Raw genomic sequence first — 21,101 nt, 5'->3', positions numbered from 1 at the left:
AGAAAGCTTCCCCCCAGTAGCTTTTTCAACCTTCCGAAATAAAAAGTTGTCTGCAATGCAGTCTAAGAACTTATTGGATGGTCTGTGCCCCACTGTGTTATTTTTCCAACATATATCTGGATAGTTTGAAGTCCCCCGTCACTACCAAATCTTGGGCTTTGGATGATGTTGTTAGTTGTTTAAAAAAAGCCTCATCCACCTCTTCCACGTGGTTAGCTGGCCCGTAGTAGACTCCTAGCATGACTTCACCCTTGTTTTTTACCCCTTTTAGCCTAACCCAGAGACTCTCAACACTTCCATCTCCTGTGTCCATCTCCACCTCAGTCCAAGTGTGTACATTTTTAATATATAAGGCAACACCTCCTCCCTTTTCCCGTCTGTCCTTCCTGAGCAAGCTGTACCCATCCATATCAATATTCCAGTCATGTGTATTATCCCACCAAGTTTCAGTGATGCCAACAATGTCATAGTTGTATTTATTTAGTAGCACTTCCAGTTCTTCCTGCTTATTACCCATACTTCCTGCATGCTAGTATAGTGCATTTCTTTGGTATTTCTCTCCCTACAAGGATGTTAATTTCATTACATTATGGTCACTATTACCAAGCTGCTCAGCTATATTCACCTCTTGGCCCAGATCCTGTGCATCACTTAGGACTAAATCAAGAATTGCCTCTCACTTTTTGGGTTCCAGGACTAGCTGTTCCAAGAAGCAGTCATTAATGGTCTAGTGAGTTGCTGAAGAAAAACTGTCCTTTGTCCCCAGACCTTACTGCCATTCTGTTCACCTCTCTCCATGATTTTCTCTTCCTCATTTTGCTCCCTACCCTGGCTCTGTGTGCCTCTTTTCCTTCCCACTGTTATGCTTAATCCTACTTGATGGTGAAATATTAAATCGACCAAAGTGAATGAAAGGTAAATGACAGGATGTCATTTTAACTTGTGAGCAGATTGTGTAAAATTGTTGTTGAAAGGAAGAACAGAACAGAATCAAAGAACTGTGTGAACTGAGTCTTTTTGGAGTAAAGGAATTATTGATTATCAGTGTCTGGTATTTATATGGCTCCCTCACCATAGTATCTGAGGAACTCACAGTCTTTAATGTATTTATCTTCACAGCATCCCTGTGAGGTAGGGAACTACTGTTATCCCCATTTTCTTGTTGGGGAGCTGGGGCACAGGGAGACTGTGTGATTTGCTCAAGGTCATACAGGAAGTTTGGGATGGAACAGAATTGAACTGAGATCTCCTGAGTCCAAAGCAAGAACCCTAATCACTGGATCATCTTTCCTATTGTGGTTTTTATCATGGTCTTTTTCACAACCCGAGCATCTCATCCAAGACTTCTGGTGCCTGTGGCATCTACCTTAATAGTCAAGTTGGAGCCCAGCTCCTTGTTCCAGATTGGCTGGTGCAAACACCATTGCAACTGTACGTATATGACAGTGCATTTAAATCCAGGATATCTTGTTTTACATGAGTAGTAGGGAAGTAAATTTGGACTCATGGAAGTTATTTTCTGTCTTTGTACTGGTCATGACTTTCCATTCTTTCTGTTTGGGTTGAGAAAGTGCCACCATCGCTGGGTCAGGCATTGGGAGTTTGTATCAACAAATTTAAATGCTGATGCTTCTTTGGGCCCAGCTGTTTTGATGAATAGATGTGCAGTGGGGAGAGCATTGTTCTCTCTTTCCCCTTTCAGAAGGGCTCACGTTACCAAATCTATGAAGTGACATTAATAAGATACACAGGTTTCCAAATGGTGGCAAATTAGTGGGCTCTCTAGTGTTTTAAAAAAAAGGAACTAAATAGCATTTCCAAAGGGCAAATCACATTCCATAAGCACTCTCCTATCTGAAGCAGGAGCCCCTATCCAAGGACTCCTGTTGACTAGGTTTTTAATCCATATAGAATATATAGTAAATACAGTACACGTTTGGTTATGTTCAATGGCTGTTTATTATCTATTAGAAATTTCTTCACAGTCCCCTTGATAGATACCATATTTATTTTCCTGACATGAAAGTAACTTGAGACTAAAACATTATTTTATTCATGCAGTGTGTGCATACAGGATGGTACTTAAAACATGATACTAATATTAGCTAGTTAGAAGGGCCAGGAGCAAAAACTGGTAATTTTTTACTTGACCTTGAAAAAAGCATCATATACTGTTCTAGGGCGATGTCACTAACAATAGAAAAATTACTATGCTATAGGGTTTAGCTGTGTATATTTCTTGTTTGTACTATCTATAACAGTGTTACTGAGCGTATACACACATACAATTTTGTTGTAAAAGTCATTTTAAAAGAATCATTGACGTTCAGATACACCAGTTAGGTGTGAACATAAGCATACACATATGAATGGTAATTGTGAGCTGGGGGTAGCAACCTGTCTTGCCATGAAAGCCAAACTCCTGGATATAACTGATCTCTGGGAAGCATAAAGAGCTTAGAAGCTCTACTAAGCGAGAATCGCACAGCTTTACAGCATTGTATTGCTAGTTTGACTTCTGTATAAGTTGCATCACAAAAGTTGACCTGCAATTTTGGGAAAAAACATTTTCGTACAGGGCCCAGGCCTCTTTTAGTGCACAGAATGGATAGTGCTCAGTGAATGAGGCACTTCACGACTTTTTTATCCCCAGTATTCAGTATGTAACTCGTGCCTAGTGTACTACACCTCATCCAGGTGCTGGACTGAATGTTGCTTTTTTTAAATTTCCTCATGGATTTTCTGTTGTCCTCATCACAGTAGTACATCAGTACTTTGCATACGTGAATGAATTCCTCTTCACAATACCTCTTTTTGAAGTAGGGAGAGGTATTATTACTTCCTACTTGTATATAGTATTATTTTAAATTTAGACCTCTGCATTTTTTGTTTTTTTTTTCTTTCTTGTTCAAGTTCTGACTCCTCTAAGTTAGTGGTGGTTCATTGTGGTGAGAGTTGCTGCTGTTTCATTTTGTATCTGTTTTATTGTGCAGGGACACTTTGAGCACAGACATATTTTATATATGTTTACATATCAAGTAAAAAAACGCAAACTATGTAAATGTAGTGTTTCTAAGGTTACAAAGTCAAGCTCTCAAATGCGGGAGATGCCAGAATTTAAGTTTCCCACGCAGCGTTAATACAGCAACTTGTTCACATACACAGAGATACAGTCCTAATTCAATAATCCTACACTAACTTTTCCACAGGAGTCCTGCCTCATTCACATTAAAAGATAGATAGTGGTTAGTGAATGAGGCAGTGGTTAAAAACCAAATCAGCACAGTTTTTATAAGGGAAATCATGCCTCATCAATCTATAAGAATTCTTTGAGGGCGTCAACAAGCAAGTGGACACAGGTGATCCAGTGGATATAGTAAAAGCAGCAAAGAGTCCTGTGGCACCTTATAGACTAACAGACGTATTGGAGCATGAGCATGCATCCGATGAAGTGGGTATTCACCCATGAAAGCTCATGCTCCAATACGTCTGTTAGTCTATACGGTGCCACAGGACTCTTTGCTGCTTTTACAGATCCAGACTAACACGGCTACCCCTCTGATAGTGGATATAGTGTATATTGTACTTGGACTTTCAGAAAGTCCTTTGACAAGATCCCACCCCAAAGGCTTAACCAAAGTAAAGCTGTCATGGAATAAGAGTCAGTCCTCCTCAGACATCAGCAACTGGTTAAAAGATAGGAATCAAAAGATAGGAATAATCAGTTTTCACAAACATAAAGAAGTACTTCTTCACATAACACACAGTCAACCTGTGGAACTCATTGTTTTGGGATGTTATGAAGGCCAAAAGTGTAACTGGATCCAAAAAAGAATTAGATCAATTCTTGGAGGATAGGTCCAAGATGGTCAGGGATGCAATGCCATGCTCTGGGTGTCCCTAAACTCAGACCGTCAGAAGCTAAGACTGGACAAGGAATGATCACTCAATTAACTGTCCTGTTCTTTTCATTCCCTCTGAAGCGTCTGGCACTGGTCAATACCAGAAGACAGGACCCCGAATTAGATGGACCAATGGTTTGACCCAGTATGGCCATTTTAATGAACTTGAGAGCCACAAACAGAGGAAGCTAACAGGAGAGTATCAGAGGCTAGACCACCCTCATCCTAGGTGGCTGACAGACTGCTTCCTTATGCCCTTATCTACAATGTATAGGGGTAAAAAGCTGCGTGTAAATGACATGTGCTGGAACTCTCATGGTGCCTGAACTAAACATTCTTGGAATTTCTAAACATTATAGTGTTATATACAGTAGCTTAGGTACAAGTGATTATGGTTTGATCACATTTATAATGTGCAAGCAGAATCACGTTCAGACCAGTAATATACATACTTGCAGTTTTAACATGGCCAATTTTACAAAGCGAAAATAATTATGAGCCTAATCAGGGGAGGAAGAATTTAATCAGAAGAATGTGAATGATAATTGGAAATCATTTACGATATCCCAAAAGCCACAATTCCACAGCTGAGGAAGAAATCTGTGCTGGTTAAAATAAGGAACCTGGTATAGAGGAGAAATGAAGACAGCCAAAACACCCAGATGATACAGTCTCATCACACGGTGATCATAATACTCATTCCATTCCACTAATATCTCTGGAGGATGTTAAACAGAAGCTACTAACATCAGACATTTTTAAATCAACAGGTCCAAAAGAGTTTCATCCAAAAGTTTTAAAAGAGCTGGCTGAGGAGTTCAATGGACTATTGATATTGTTTGTTCAATAAGTCTAGAAGCACTGGAGAAGTTCTAGGAGACTGGAAGAAAGCTAATGTTGTGTCAATTTTTAAAAAGGGTAAACACTATGAGCTGGGTAATCAGCCTTATATCTATCATTAGTTCTTGGCTCTATGTTTTAACATTTTTACCCATGATCTGGAAGAAAACGTAAAATCATCACTCAACGTTTGCAGATGACACAAAAATTGGAGGAGTGGTAAAACAATGAAGGGGACAGGTCACTGATTCAGAGTGATATGGATTGCTTAGTAAATTGTAGGCAATTGTACGCATTTTAATATGGCTAAATGTAAATATCTAGGAACAAAGAATGTAGACCATATACACAGGATGGGGCACTCTATCTTGGGAAGCAGTGAATCTGAAAAAGATTTTGGGGTCATGATGGATAATCAGCTGAACATGAACTTCCTGTGTGACGGTTGGCCAAAAGAGCTAATGTGATCCTGGGATGCATAAAGAGGGAAATCTCAAGCAGGAGCAGAGATTATTTTACCTCCGTATTTGGCACTGGTGTGACTACAGCTGGAATACTGCATCCAGATCTGGTGTCCACAATTCAAAAAAGATGCTGATAAACTGGTGAGGATTCAGAGAAAAGACATGAGAATGATTAACAGATTAACAGTGATTAACATGTCTTGTACTGATTGAGCTCCTTGAGACTAGCCATTTAGCTTAACAAGAGATGGTTACGGGGTGATCATTATTACAGTCTATATGCACTTATAAGGGGAACAAATATTTAATAATGGGCTCTTCAATCTAGCAGAGAAAGGTATAACAGGAAAGTTGAAGCTAAACAAATTCAGACTGGAAATAAGGAATACATTTTTAACAGTGAGAATAATTAACCATTGGAACAATTTACAAGGTTCATGGTGGATTCTCCATCAATGACAATTTTTATATCAAGATTGGATGTTTTTCTGAAAGATATGATCTAGCAATTATTTTGGGGGAAGTTTTGTGGCCTGTATTATACTGGAAATCAGATAGATTATTATACTTCTCCCTTCTGGCCTTAGAATCTGAATCATTGCTTTTAAATATTTCCTAAAAACAAAGGAAATTCACAAAACAAAAATGTATTTAAAATAGATTAAGAGCTGAATAGATATTAATTAAATAAAAACATTATTAGCCACCAAAAACTCCTTTTTTCTCATCCACAATACCTCATCTATAATCACAAATCTCTCCTTGCATACTGTCATACAACTCTCAGGGTTACCATCTCATAGCCAGATCATCCTTCATTCACCACGTTGTTCACAATAAAACATTCATACATCTTGCCATCGAATAACATATAGTACAGGAAAAAATTCAATTCAGGTATTGTTAAATGAAGTAACATTTCACTGGCAGCTTTGCAGAAACAGAAAAAAACAATAAAAATTGGTAAAAAAGTCTAGTTGAATAACATAGAAAGCATCACAAGGGTGGCACAGAACAGTCACAAAGTAGAATTTAAGATACCTAAAAATTTCACATAGCACAAAGTTCTTTGTCTGACCTATTTTATATAATATATGATATGAAGTTATTCAACATCAATGGAGAAAGCTGGGAGGAGCACGCAGAATCCCATCCAATTTGGAGAGAATATCTGGCACTGGGTACAGCTGAACATGAAACAGCTTTGATCCAGAGGATAGATGCAAAGCAAGAAAGATGAAAGCAGTGTGCTGTAATCATGGACTCTAACATAACACATGGATCTGTGAAATCTGTGTTGCTCTTGAATTGGGCTAGTCAGCCACCATGGGCAACGGGGGGCCCCCACAGCTCCCTGCCCCCATTTTATACACACAAAACAATTAAGCGTAAACCCTATGCCCTTATAGCCCACTTGGGACTTTAAGGTTCACATGTCAAAGGCCTCTATTACCCATTTGTTTCTTATTACCCATGACAGAGCACTTTAATACAGTCCAAGATTGTTAGCTCCCTCCTGTGACATCTGCTTATAAGCAAAACAAAAGACATTCGTTTTTCAAGACCAATTGCAGCTGACTCATATGCCCAAATATGCTTGAATATTAATTAATATTCTCCTTAAATAACCTTCTTAAGCACATAATTTACCTTTGTTCCCAGATAGCTGCAACTTTGCCTTGCAAATAACCACACATCTCCATCAAGCAGGCTTAATGATACTTCAAACATCTTTGAAGTCAACATGTGTAAGCAAGCCGAACTGGCTGGCTCCTCCCAGCACTTTCCAGCACTGACTGCGTAAACTAATATCTGTTTCCCCTCAGAACAATGGTAAAGTGTTACTTAGATAAAGAACAGCAGCAGTGATGTGCTACAAATATATATTTTAACAAGGGTCTTCACCAAAGTTGTCGCTATAGTTGCATACCAACAGTACTTGCAGACAGAATGAGCTAATGTAACTATTCATTTGCTTTCTCATTTCATCAGAAATGCTCTTCCAGAACGTTATACAAGGAAGAGACACCAGAAGTTGGCAAAGAAACATATTAAACTACACTCTGCTGGCAGTTATATTTCGTTTCTGAAAAATGTTGGCATAATACAGTGATCACTCTGTGTAATTTAAAGTTAGGGGTGGAGTGAGTGTGATGCTGGCAGATCAGCTGCCAGCTATTGCCAAGGCTGTAGGCATCATCTGAGCACTGACAAATGCATAGCTGGAATCCAGACTAGCTCACCTGTATGTTAATATTGTTCAAGATAGCTGCTGAATTTGTAAAGACATGTTTAGTTTTTAGATTTTACAAAATGCTTGTAAGTTGCTATATGCATTAATCTTACTTATGTCTGTATCCCATGATATAAGAAATAATGTACGTTTTACTTTATAACTTTCAAAAGGCCTGCTCTAACCTGTGAACTCAGGCAGGAGGAGTGATTGCCTCACCCATCAAGGAGGACTATCAGAACTAGGCGGGCCATTGTGAGGCATCACAATACAAAGACTTTGGTAATTGTCCCTACACAAGCTATATGCAGAAGTGCATGTCAAGAGGGAAATAAAGATAGCTGACATGAATATTTTTCATCTCTTTGCTGTTTGGACTCTGGCAGGGCTGAAGCCAGGAAAAAAAAGCAGATCCCCAGGGTCTAGTTGAGTTAGCCCTAAAAGACATTTAGAGCTGACAGACTATCATCTCTCTGACACCTTTTGGAACAATAGGCTGTAACTTATTTGTATACACATGTTGCCTGCTCTAACCTGTAAATAATTCATTTATTTTTCCTAGTTAATAAATCCTTAGTTAGTTTACTATAGGATTGGCTACAAGTGTTGTCTTTGGTGTGAAATTTAAGGTACACATTGACCTGAGGTAAGTGACTGGTCTCTTGGGACTGGGAGCAATATTTTTAATATTTTGTGATCTTTATTGTAAGTGACCATTTATCACTAAATCCAGCTTGCCCAAGTGACTTGTGTGCCCATGGGTGACTGTCTGTGACTCCAAGGTCAGACTGTTATAGTACTCCAGGAATTCACATTTGCTACTGAGTTGCTGAAATATAGTTACAGAACATACCACCCGTTTTGGGTGTCCAGACAGCATGACAATCTAGTGAGGGTGTCAGAATTTTTTGTTTTTTGAATATTTGCAATTTAATATAATCCAATCCACTCCTAAAGTAAAATGTGCACATATAATGATCTTAGACATCCCTGACAGAGATAATATAATTATATCCAGGGAGGGATAGACTACATCAGCAGCATGGAAATCATCGTGACCTTCCTTGCATTTTGGTGGCAAAATAATTTTAACAAGATGCTCCTGGAAGACCCAGACAGCCCCCTACAGCACAGCACAGCACTGAATGTCAAGTCAAAGAGGCATATCTGGTATATTTTGACACCAAACAGCCTAATAAATTTAATATAAAATAAGTCATACATGCAAATAAAGCTAACTGTGTAACAGGATACTTGCCCTTCAGACATTCACCCAGTCTATACAAACTAGCTGCAGATATCAAAGCACTATATCTGTACGCATGTAAAATTAAATGCCCAAAATCTTGGTTAACACAGAAGGAAGGTTGCCCACTGGTGACTAGTGTCCTTCCAGAATGTGCAGATTGGCTAAATGTAAACCTCTGAACACCAGGAAAGGAAGAGTTAAAGTAATGCAAATTTAAACTTCAGAAAAACAGGAAATAAAGTGTTAAGGTACAGGCCATCTCCACAATGCAGCTTAAGCTCTGCCCTCTGGAGCTGGCAGTAGCCACTGGGAATGGTTCAGTAAGGGGGCTGCCATAATAAGTAGACATGAGGAAGTTCTAAAAGAATGTACTACTATTTGTATTGTGATCCACAGATTTGAATTTCAGCATTAATCTGTGTGTACTACAGCTGCCTTTACTGTTAGGTGTAGCTGTATTGAATGGTGAGGGGATCAGTTGGAGCAGTTCTCACTGTGATATGACAAGAGATACATGCATACTTTGAAAGATCAACTATGCCTCATTTTAGTAAGCTGTATTTGCAGTATGTGCACAAGGGTGTCCTCTTGCCATGAGAATTGTCAGCAGTCTTGTGACACAGTGGCCTCCAAGGCTTAGTGAGGGTGAGTGAAGGCAATGTCTCAAAGGAAATCCTCAGGGCAAAGGTGAAGAAGTGGTAACATTTAGCAGTCTTGGGTGGTTTGTGTGGAATAGGCTCGGTATTTGAGAATAAACCAGGTGTAGTCAGCTATGCCAGACCTAAACCTCAGTTTTGCCTTAGCAAAGAGAAAGTTTTACACTTTGCCCTACAGGGTTCACGTGGTCTGTTCCTAAAGCGTTCTATAGTATCTGGAAGGGCAGAATGCTAGCATGTGCATTTGGAGTCAGCCAAGGCATTGTTCAGAAGGCAGAATTAAGGTTGTCATGTGAGGAAGGGGGTATACCTTAACTTTGTATTTTCTGGGTTTTTTAGGATAGATTACTAAGGGACAAAGTGATAAACAATTCAAGGTCGTTGTTGGCATTCATGGAGTAGCTGCAGATGGTGGAGTGATCCTTCTGGGCCCAAGAAACACGCACTGACTGGTGGGATTGCACTGTAACACAGGTTTGGGATGATGAGCAGTGGCTGCAGAAATTTCAGACAGGAAAGGCACATTTCTGGATTTGTGTGCTGAGCTCACCTCAGCCCTCCAGCATATGGACACCAGAATAAATGAGAGCTGCACTGATGGTTCAAAAGCCAGTGGCAGTTGCAGTGTTGAAGCTTAGTTGCAAATCATTTTGGAGTTGGAAAATCCAGTGAGGTCATTGTCATGCAAGCATGTAGGGTCATTAATCCTGCTACATAGGAGCGTGATTGTTAAGGACATGGCAGATATTGTGGACTGATCTGTAGCTATGGGGTTCCCAAACTGTGGTGGAGTGATAGACTGCATGCACATTCCTATTTTGGCCCCATCTCACCTTGCTACAGAATACCTCAGCAGAAGGGGCTACTTTTCTATGAAAGCAGCAAAGAGTCCTGTGGCACCTTATAGACTAACAGACGTTTTGGAGCATGAGCTTTCGTGGGTGAATACCCACTTCGTCAGGACTCTTTGCTGCTTTTACAGATCCAGACTAACACAGCTACCCCTCTGATACTTTTCTATGGTTATACAAGCAGTGGTTGATCACCAGGGACACTTCATTGATACCAATGTGGGCTGGTCAGGAAAGGAGCATGATGCTCACATCTTTAAGGACATAGGAGTGTTCAGGAAGCTGCAAGCAGAGAACATTTCTTCCTAATTTGCGGATTACCACTGGTGATGTTGAAGTGACAATAGCGATCTTGGGGGACTCAGCCTACACCTTGCTCACGAAGCTGTACCCTGGCCACTTTGACAGAGCCAAGGAAATATTCAACAACTGACTCAGCAGATGAGAATGACAGTTGAATGTGCTTTTGCAAATTAAAGGGATGCTGGTGGTGTTTACTCACTAGATTAGAGCTCAGTGAGAAAAAATATCCCAATGGTTATAGCTGCCTACTGTGTCCCGTATAATATCTGTGAGGCAAAAGCAGAAAAGTTGCCACCAGGGTGGAGGTGGAGCAACTGTCTGCTGAGTTTGAACAGCCAGACACAAGGGCCATTAGCGTTCATTGCAGAGCTATGCGGCTGAGAGAGGCCTTAAAACAGTACTTTAAAGGTCAGCCACAGTAATGTGCTGTGCTGGACAGTGATCTGTCTGGCCCTGAAATTTTGGCAGTTGTTTGGAATTGTGTAGTGCTTGGTGTATATTTATGAATATCACACCATCTTTCAATGAACCTATGAATTATGCAGTGCTTCCTATACATTCATAATTACTACACTGTGTTTTTAACTAAACTAATGAGTTCTGTCGCGGTGTTGTATTACAAGTAAGGTGTGCTTTGAGTAGTATTAGGCATTCTGTAGTATACCTCATGAAGTAATAAATATTTTTTTTTCCAAAATATAAAAATTTATTGCACACCAAAAACAGTACAAAACAATAATGTGCAATTAAAAACCGGTACAGTGCAAACTTATAAAATCAATTAACAGAACAGAACTTGAAAAGTAGAATGGTACTATCCATTTAAATTCATTTCTGCCAAACATACACCAGCCAGGGCTCTCACAAGTCAGTGTATGTGAAGCTATGGTTTTCCTTACTATCCCCCAGTGTGGAGTGGTAGAGGTAAGGATGTGGTCCATGATGCCATGTGGAATGTTGAGGGATATAGAGAGCTACTGAAATGGAGTTCTCCACTGACTACAAAGGGAGTCGAGCCCACAACTGTTGGGCCTGTATGTCAACAAGAGTGCAGCCCACCCCACTTCTTTCCTTTCATCAGGGTTAGGCAGTTCCACAGGTGTGGTAAGGGCACTGCTCAAGGCCACAACAGCAGTGATTACAGATAAAACAGACAGATGTATCATTGTATTCACAATCCCAATGAAAAGAAAAAGTTAAGTTTCAGAATTCCCTTCCCTTATTCCCATAAGAGTTTTAAGCAAGACATGGAACCATAATGGTCCTGTCTGACCTTAAGTCTATGAGTCTATGTCTGCACAGCAACACTCTCGAACCACAGCCATGGTGTGTATGGCCTGCCAGAGTGTGGGAGGGACAAGGAGGGAATCGTTCAGTTGTATAAAACAATGAACTTATGCCCCTATTTCCATGAGTACGAGTACATGGCAATGGCTCTAAATATTGGCACTATTTTCCACAGGCAGTGGTGATGTTAGCTGATATCTCAATCCCAAGGGTAACAAAGGCAAAACTGGTACTTGGTCCTGCTAGTGAAGGCAGGGGCTGGACTCGATGACCCTTCAGTGTCCCTTCCAGTTCTATGAGATAGGTAAAGGCACAGAGAACACATATGCTGGTGGTGTCCTGAAGCCATCCAGGCCCATATACCACTAGCCTGTTTACTGCAAAGATGCCTGCCGAAGTCATTACAGACTGGCATGGAAAATTGTGCTACCACAGAGGAAGAAATAAGGCTAACATCCCTCCCTAAAATTTTCATTGAGATCTCTCAGGAGGATACAAGGGACATTACTATGCACATGAACAAACTGCTCTGCAGTCCCATCCCCACCTAACCCTACAGGGGAATGAAAAGCAGATAACTCTAAATTTGTTGTTGTACCTCTACCACTTCTCGTAGAAGTAAAACAATGAAAAGTAGATATCTAAGTCCTACTAACACGTTTAGCACTATACAAAAAATGCATGCACACACTTACCTGAAATTCCTTCCCCTGGATCAGGCTCGTCCATGCTCAGTTGGCGGGACTGAGTAGACTGTGGAAGAGTCTTGACAACCCTCCCTCTGCCCCTGTATCCTATCTCCGCAGAGCAGGGGAAAGGGGACAGCCTGGCTCAGGAGAACATGGAGTTGCTGAGGTCTGAACGGTGAGTGCTTTTCTTAAAGAGACAGTGCAAGCTTTCTGAGATTTCCCTAGCAGCCAGCTCACACAGTCTTTGTTTGTCTGTCTCTCTCCTCCTCCCCACTGCCCATGTACCTCATTTCTGCAGAGCAGGCGAGGAGAGACAGTGCTCAGGACAGCTTTCAATGAGTGCCGTAAAGAGACAGCACATGGCATCTCTCAGAAACTTCCGCAGCAGCGAGCGTGCACGCTCTCTGTCACACACACCCGCTCTGTCTCTTTCTCACTCACCTCCCAACACATACTTGTATTATTGTTGTTACTTCTTGGTACTTCCTGCAATAAACACATATTCTCTGTAATGTTATTCTTTCAAAGTATGTTATTATAGTGTTTTGACTGGTCTATGCATTTCATAATTTTTATTTCTCTTACACTTATATTTAATTCTTTGAATAGTGAGTTCCAAAATGCCTAACATGTCTTGGCTGGAGTAATTATCCCTATGGTCACTTTTTAAAAATATATATTATATCTAGGTTTTTTTTGTCTCTACTGGTGGTGCACATCCACACATTATCTTGGTGCACATTACAAAATTTATTCCACACATGGATGGAAAAAATTAGAGGGAACACTGGTCTCTGCCAAACATGGCACAGAGCTCACTGTAAAAGCAGCAAGTCTGTGGCTTGGCACCAGGTCGACTGTTGGCCTCCCTGGGCTTATGATATGCCTGCTGCAGTTCCTTTGCTTTCATGCAGCACTGCTGCTGATTCCCATCATATCCCTTTGCTTATATTCCCTGTGCAATCTTTTTCATAGATATTCACATTTCTATGACTGGTCTGTAGCTGTTCCTGCACATTTTCTTCTCCCCACAGGCCCAGGAGATCCAACACCTCCTGTCTACTTTAGGCAGGAGCGGATCTAGAGTGTGCAGATGGCCTGGTGAGCTGCACACAACAAGGGAGAGCGGTGCTAGGTGTGCTTGTCAAACTGGGCAATCAGGAAAAGGCATTTCAAAAATACATGGGTGTTTTAAAACGGTAGGAGATGCTTCCACTCTCCATGACCCCTGTCCAGTGGAGTTCACAATTGTGATCAGAGTGGTCAGTGTCAGGCATTGCAGAAGAGCTGCTGGAGGACTGTTAGAGTTGAATGTAGACCCTGTATAATCTACGTCACACTGCATCAACCACGGCTCAATGCCATTCAGGGAGGTGGCATCACTGCTGCTGTAACAGGGCGCTTACATTGGCAGGAGACAAATTTGAGCATGGACATGTGCATAATTAGGTCATTGCAAGGAAACTCATGCAAACCTAACTTTGTAGCATAGACCAGGCCTTAGATTGTATACTGTTTGGGGCAGGGACCTTGCCTTATGAGGTTTCTGAGAGGCATTTAGCACACTTTTGGAGGCTATAAAACAAACAACATCAGAAGCAACTTTCTTAACATTTTGTAATTAATTGATGTGCATTTATATGTATCAACACTTTTTAATCTCTTAAAACAGTTTTTAAATAAGCCTCTGAAAAGGCAAAACATTTTACAATCATGTTAATGTATTTCACTTCCACCAATATCAGGGTTATGTTACTTGGTACTAAAGGAAAGAACTGTGCTGTATACACCTCGCAAATTTTCATAATACTTTTCTTTTTGTGAAATGTGCATCTATACAGCTTACAAAAAGCTCAAGACGGGCAGCAGCAAATCTCTTAGTACCTTACAAAATGTAAGTTTGTTTAAAGAATGTCTATACCAAACTCTAACTGAATTCAATCTTATTGACACTACTAAATATTGCTCACTGTAAAGAATCTCTTACCGGATCTAGGTTCTTAAAAAGAAGAATGTCCTTGCAAGCCTCTTGCAATCTGTTTCGTTGATCATCTGTTTTGGGGTAAATAATCTGAAAGATATAATAGAAATTTCTGGTTTAATTTTCTTCTCTCAGTGCAGAACCTTAAAAATGAAAAGAGCACATAGTTGAACTCTGAACTAACCCTGCTAACAAAGTTTATATAACAGTATGACACCCTTGGCAGCATTCTTGTCTCAAAACCATAAGGACTTGGGTACATATTCAATGAAGACATTACACCACAGCAGCGCTTAATTTGTAAGGAAAGAGGTGCCAAGGCTCAAGCAATTTTTTACATTCATAACTGATGCACCAAGCCCAGAGATGCCAGAACTATGAATGGCCAAGCCTATGGGTGCCAGGGCTCAGCCCTGGCAAACCCTGGCACAAATTAAGCACTGCACCACAGTATTAGGGAGAGCAGCATTAATCTGTTAGTGCTTAGCCAGCCACTACACCACTAACATCCAATTCATTTTTGCAAATCCTCGTGGGATACCTTGAGAGTTCAAATTTTGTTATTTAAAACAACTTACTATTGTTCTCAGTTTATGTTTCAAACATAGTGGGGTGATATGTAACACCAAAGTCATGTGTCCCCTTGGAAATGTTTTTTATTTGCCATGATTATTTCCCATATCATTTTCCAACACTTTTGTACATCAGATCTGGGTTAATTTACATCAGAATTTTCACACAGTAAATAAACTGCATAGCATCCAAGTGGGGTACAGATGTACTAAATTAGAAAAGAAGACTAACCCATCCCAGTTTAGTAACGTGATTGGCAACCAAACTGTTTGTTTCATTCACAGTCTTAAGAAAAGACGGTTACTTACCTTTGTAACTGTTGTTCTTCGAGATGTGTTGCTCATATCCATTCCAGTTAGGTGTGCGCGCGCCGCGTGCACGTTCGTCGGAGAAACTTTTACCCTAGCAACCCAGTCGGGTCGGCTGGGCGCCCCCTGGAGTGGCGCCGCCATGGCGCCCAATATATATCCCAGCCGACCCGGCCACCCTTCAGTTCCTTCTTGCCGGCTACTCCGACAGTGGGGAAGGAGGGTGGGTTTGGAATGGATATGAGCAACACATCTCGAAGAACAACAGTTACAAAGGTAAGTAACCGTCTTTTCTTCTTCGAGTGATTGCTCATATCCATTCCAGTTAGGTGATTCCCAAGCCTTACCTAGGCGGTGGGGTCGGAGCGAGATGTGGCGGTATTTAAAACTGCTACGCCAAAGGCCGCATCATCTCTAGATTGTCTGACTAACGCATAGTGATCGGTGAAAGTGTGTACCGATGACCAGGTGGCCGCACGACATATCTCCTGTATAGGCACGTGCGCCAGGAAGGCCGCCGATGTCGCCTGGGCTCTTGTGGAGTGTGCTGTGAGGTGGCCAGAGGGGACACGAGCTAAGTCGTAGCATGCGCGGATGCAAGCAGTTACCCAGGAGGAGATCCTCTGAGAGGATATAGGTTGCCCTCTCATGCGTTCTGCGATCGCCACGAACAGCTGAGGGGACTTCCGAAACCCCTTGGTCCTCTCGATGTAGAAAGCAAGCGCTCTACGTACATCCAAGGAGTGTAGTTGTTGCTCCCGCCGAGAAGAGTGTGGTTTCGGAAAGAAGACGGGGAGGAAGATGTCCTGGTTTGTATGGAAGGCGGACACCACCTTAGGGAGGAACGTCGGGTGGGGTCGTAGATGTACTTTGTCTTTATGGAAGACGGTGTAGGGTGGGTCCACTGTGAGAGCTTTCAGCTCTGAGACCCGTCTGGCCGATGTTATGGCCACCAGGAAAGCCGTCTTCCATGATAGGTGTGTGAGCGAGCACGTCGCCAGTGGCTCGAATGGTGGGAGCATGAGCCTGTTCAGGACTAAGTTGAGGTCCCAAGTAGGGGCAGGGCGGCGTACAGGGGGGTATAGTCGCTCCAGTCCTTTAAGAAATCTGGTGACTAAGGGATGAGAGAATATGGAGCGGCCACCTTCACCTGGCCGGAAGGCTGAAATGGCCGCCAAGTGTACCTTTAAGGAGGAAGTTGCCAGGTCTTGCTGCTTAAGGTACCAGAGGTAGTCGAGGATTATGGAAACTGGGGACTGTGTAGGGTTCACCCCTTGAGAAGCGCACCAGCAAGAGAAACGCTTCCACTTGGCCCTGTACGTAGAGCGAGTGGAGGGCTTCCTGCTGTTAAGAAGTATATGCTGGACCGGTGCAGAGCAGCTGAGCTCCGCCGAGTTCAGCCATGCAGGAGCCACGCCGTGAGATGCAGGGCTCGCAGGTCCGGGTGGTGAAGCGTGCCATGATCCTGGGTAATCAGGTCTGGATGGAGAGGAAGGTGAATTGGGGGGGCCAGAGATAGGTCCAGCAAGGCGGTGAACCAGTGCTGTCTGGGCCACGCAGGTGCGATCAGGATCAGGTGCGCCTTGTCTCTGCGTAGCTTCAACAGGACCTTGTGTACCAGGGGGAACGGAGGGAAGGCATACAGGAGATGGCGGGTCCACGGCAGGAGAAAAGCATCCGTGATCGACCCCGGGGAGAGACCTTGAAAGGAGCAAAACTCCTGGCACTTCCTGTTGGACCTGGTTGCGAAGAGGTCTATGCGGGGAAATCCCCACCTCTGGAAGATGGAATGGATGACGTCCGGTCTGATCGACCATTCGTGGCAGAGGAAGGATCGGCTGAGGTTGTCCGCCAGCGTGTTCTCGACCCCTGGGAGAAAGGATGCCACCAAGTCTATCGAGTGGGCTATACAGAAGTCCCAGAGTCGAATGGCCTCTTGGCAAAGGGGAGACGACCGGGTTCCCCCCTGTTTATTGATATAATACATGGCCATTGTGTTGTCCGTGAGTACGGAAACACAACGGCCTTGCAGGTGACTGTGAAATGCCTGGCAGGCAAGGCGGACTGCTCTTAGCTCCCGGACATTTATGTGGAGTGACAGCTCGTGGGACGACCATAGGCCCTGGGTGCGAAGGTTTTCTAAGTGAGCTCCCCACCCCAGGGATGACGCATCGGTTGTTAGAGTTACCGATGGCTGTTGCGGATGGAATGGCATCCCCGCGCATACCAATGATGGGGTCATCCACCAGTCGAGGGAGCGGAGAGGGTCGGGGGGCACCGTCACTAACACATCCGGGTGGTCTCTGCTCGGTCGGTATACTGAATGAAGCCACGTTTGGAGGGGCCTCATTCTGAGTCTGGCATGCTTTGTCACGTAAGTGCAAGCGGCCATATGACCGAGGAGTGTGAGGCATACTCGAGCCGAGGTGAGAGGGGATGCTTGCAAGCTCCGGATGATCGCACCGATTGCCTGGAAGCGGGGATGAGGTAAGAAGGCCCTGGCCTGAATCGAGTCCAGGGTCGCACCTATGAAGTCCAACCTCTGTGTTGGAACCAGGCTGGACTTCTCGGTATTGACAAGCAGTCCCAGTCGGGAAAAGAGGTCCGTGGCGGCCTCTACATGTCGTCGTACCTGCGACTGGGAGGAACCTTTCAGGAGCCAGTCGTCTAGGTACGGAAAGACGTGGATTTTCCGCCGACGGAGGTAGGCAGCTACGACGGCCATGCACTTGGTGAACACCCTCGGGGCTGTCGAGAGACCGAAGGGTAGAACTGTGAATTGAAAGTGCTGATGTGTGACCGTGAAGCGGAGGTACTTCCTGTGCGGTGGGAAGATGGCAATATGGAAGTACGCGTCTTTCATGTCGAGGGCGGCGTACCAGTCTCCAGGATCCAGGGATGGGATAATGGTTCCCAGGGAGATCATACAGAACTTCAACTTGAGCATCCACTTGTTGAGGCCCCGAAGGTCTAGGATGGGTCTGAGACCTCCCTTGGATTTGGGAATCAGGAAATATCGGGAGTAGAATCCCTTGCCTCTCTCGGCTAGAGGCACTTCCTCTATGGCCCCCGCCTCCAGGAGGGAACGAACTTCCTGTAGGAGGGTTTGCTCGTGAGAGGGGTCCCTGAAGAGGGACTGGGAAGGGGGTGAAGAAGCAAATTGGAGATGGTATCCATGCTTCACTGTGCGTAGTACCCAACGGTCTGACGTTAATTGAGACCACGCCGGGAGGAAGTGGGAGAGGCGGTTGTAGAAGGTAGGGAAGGGATCCTGAACTGAGACTGATAAGCCGTCCCCGGGCGCACCTTCAAAAACCGGACTTGGGGCCCGGTTGTGACTTGGAAGGCCCTTGGTTCTGGCCTCCCTGTGAGCTGGGTTGGCGTCTGCGTCCCCCGCGCCCACGCCGTCTATTGAGGTCTTGCCTCTGACGGGGTGGGAAGTATGGGCGCCGTGCTTGGGGCCTGAAGGGTCTACGCTGGGTGGACGGGGTATGCATCCCCAGTGAGCGAATAATGACCCGATTGTCTTTTAGATTTTGCAATTTTGAGTCCGTCTTGTCCGAGAACAACCCTTTCCCGTCAAAGGGTAGGTCTTGGATAGTGTATTGCAGTTCTGGAGGTAGTGTGGAGGCTTGAAGCCATGAGATGCGCCGCATGGTTATTCCGGACGCAATGGTTCTGGCTGCCGAATCAGCTGCATCGAGGGAGGCCTGGAGGGCAGTCCTGGCCACCTTCTTACCTTCCTCCAGGAATGCGTTGAATTCTGGGCGTGAGTCCTGGGGTAGCAGTTCTGCGAACTTACCCACCTCCACCCATATGTTGTGGTTATAACGTCCTAGAAGGGCCTGCTGGTTGGCCACACGGAGTTGCAAGGCCCCCGCTGAGTAGACCTTGCGACCCATGAGGTCCATGCGCTTAGCCTCTTTGGACTTGGGGGCCGGTGCCTGTTGTCCATGTCGTTCCCTGTCGTTGACCGACTGGGCCACGAGGGAGGAGGGGGGAGGGTGTACATACAGGTACTCGTACCCCCGAGAGGGTACCATGTACTTCCTCTCCACCCCTTTAGCTGTCGGCGGGATGGAGGCTGGTGACTGCCACAGGTTTTCGGTGGTAGACTGAATAGTCCGTATAAACGGCAGAGCTACTCGGGTAGGGGCATCTGCCGATAGGATGCTCACCACCGGGTCCTGAACCTCTGAGACTTCCTCCACGGGGAGGTTGATATTAAGGGCCACCCTACGGAGAAGGTCCTGGTGGGCCCTGAGATCTATTGGTGGAGGACCCGATGTTGAAGTCCTGGCCACTGCCTCGTCCGGCGAGGAGGAGGAGGAGACTCCGGGGATGAGGTCATCCTGTGCGGCGTCTCGTTGTTCCTCTGGTTCCTGCTCGTGACAGCCCGGTGAGTCTGGACGCGGCTGTTTGTCCGACTCAATCACGGGAGGTCGGGAAACAGTGGCCTCTGGCACCCGATGCTCTGCAGTAGTGGGACGTGGCTGAGGTAGGGGGGCACCCTGGGTCTGTTGGAAAACCCATGGTGTCCAGAAACCCCACTGTTGGGCACTCGTGTCCTGTGTGTGTGGGTCTTGAAACTCGCCCAGCGGTACTTCGGGTTCGTAATAGCTACCAGCATGGGAGGATGCCGACGTGCCTCTTGATGGCCACAGTGGTGCTGCAAAGGTCAGTGCCGAGGTGCCGACCGACCTCACACCTCTGGATACTGGCGACCGGTGCTGGTATCGGTGGGGAGAGCGAGACCGGGACCTGCGACCGGCTCGGTGCCGGGAGGTCGACCGGGATCGCGAGTGCCGTTGTCTGGATCTGCTTCTGTAGGCACGGTGCTCCCTGCGGTGCCGTGAGCTGGAGCGGTGCCGGGAGTACGAAGTTGACGCACGTGACGTCGACCGGTGCCGGGAGCCTGACCGGTGCCGGGAGCCTGACCGGTGCCGGGGTGATCGGTGCCGAGAGCTCGACCGGTGCCTAGGCGATCGCCGTCGAGGTGATCGGTGCCGGGAGCCCGATCGGTACCGGGATCGGGATCGGGACCGATGCCGTGAGCCTGAACGGCGTCTTGAAGCTGAGCGTCTGCCGGACCGCGACCTGGAGCGGTGCCGGTCTGTTACACTGACCGAAGCTGGTCTGGTCAGGGTCGGCTTGCCCATAGAACACAGAACCCGCACCGGCGGTGCCGGGGGTAAGGGCATGGGTGCCTCCGTAATGGCGATCAGCTCTCTCGCCGCGGCAAATGTCTCCGGGGTAGTAGGTGTGGAGAGCTCTACCACTGTGTGCACCGGGGAGCTACCAGGTGCCGGACTCGACGGACCTCGCGGGGCCGGAGTCGACGGTACCGGTTTGGGCGGTGCCGCGGCTGGTATCGGTGCCGGGCAATCCGCCTTCTGCGCAGGGTCTGGCTGCGGGGCAGCTGATGGCGAGACGATTTGTGCCTTCGCCGCCTTCGGTCTCGGGGAGGTGGAGCGGCTCTGGCCCGGTTTCGGTGCCGCCTTCTTGGAGGAGGTACTCGGTGCCGCGGTGCCCTTGCTCACCGGCTTGCTTGCGCTCTGAGCCGAGGGCGAAGGTGTCAAGGCCGCTTCCATTAGGAGCTGTCTTAATCTGATGTCCCGCTCCTTTTTGGTCCTTGGTTTAAAGGACTTGCAGATTGAGCACTTAGCAGTTAAGTGCGACTCCCCTAGGCATTTTAAGCAGGAGTCATGAGGGTCTCCCACAGGCATAGGTTTGTGACAAGCCGAACAGGGCTTGAAGCCGGATGA

The 21,101-nt window shown here is 45.3% G+C and overlaps 1 protein-coding gene across 3 annotated transcripts in view; it reads right to left on the bottom strand.

The window, feature by feature from the left end:
- Nucleotides 1–21,101, bottom strand: part of PRKAR2B (protein kinase cAMP-dependent type II regulatory subunit beta) — a 191,287-nt gene that overhangs the window by 31,496 nt on the left and 138,690 nt on the right. For all 3 annotated transcript variants that reach the window (XM_050926035.1, XM_050926036.1, XM_050926037.1), the window contains exon 4: nt 14,462–14,545. In XM_050926035.1, coding sequence (XP_050781992.1) covers nt 14,462–14,545 — 84 coding nt within the window. The remainder of the gene's footprint in view (nt 1–14,461; nt 14,546–21,101) is intronic.

The sequence above is a fragment of the Gopherus flavomarginatus genome, chromosome 1 (genome assembly GCF_025201925.1).
Source record: "Gopherus flavomarginatus isolate rGopFla2 chromosome 1, rGopFla2.mat.asm, whole genome shotgun sequence".
Classification (NCBI taxonomy): domain Eukaryota; kingdom Metazoa; phylum Chordata; order Testudines; family Testudinidae; genus Gopherus; species Gopherus flavomarginatus.
Note: the sequence above shows the minus strand (reverse complement) of the source record. Positions and strands in the feature narration are given on the sequence as shown.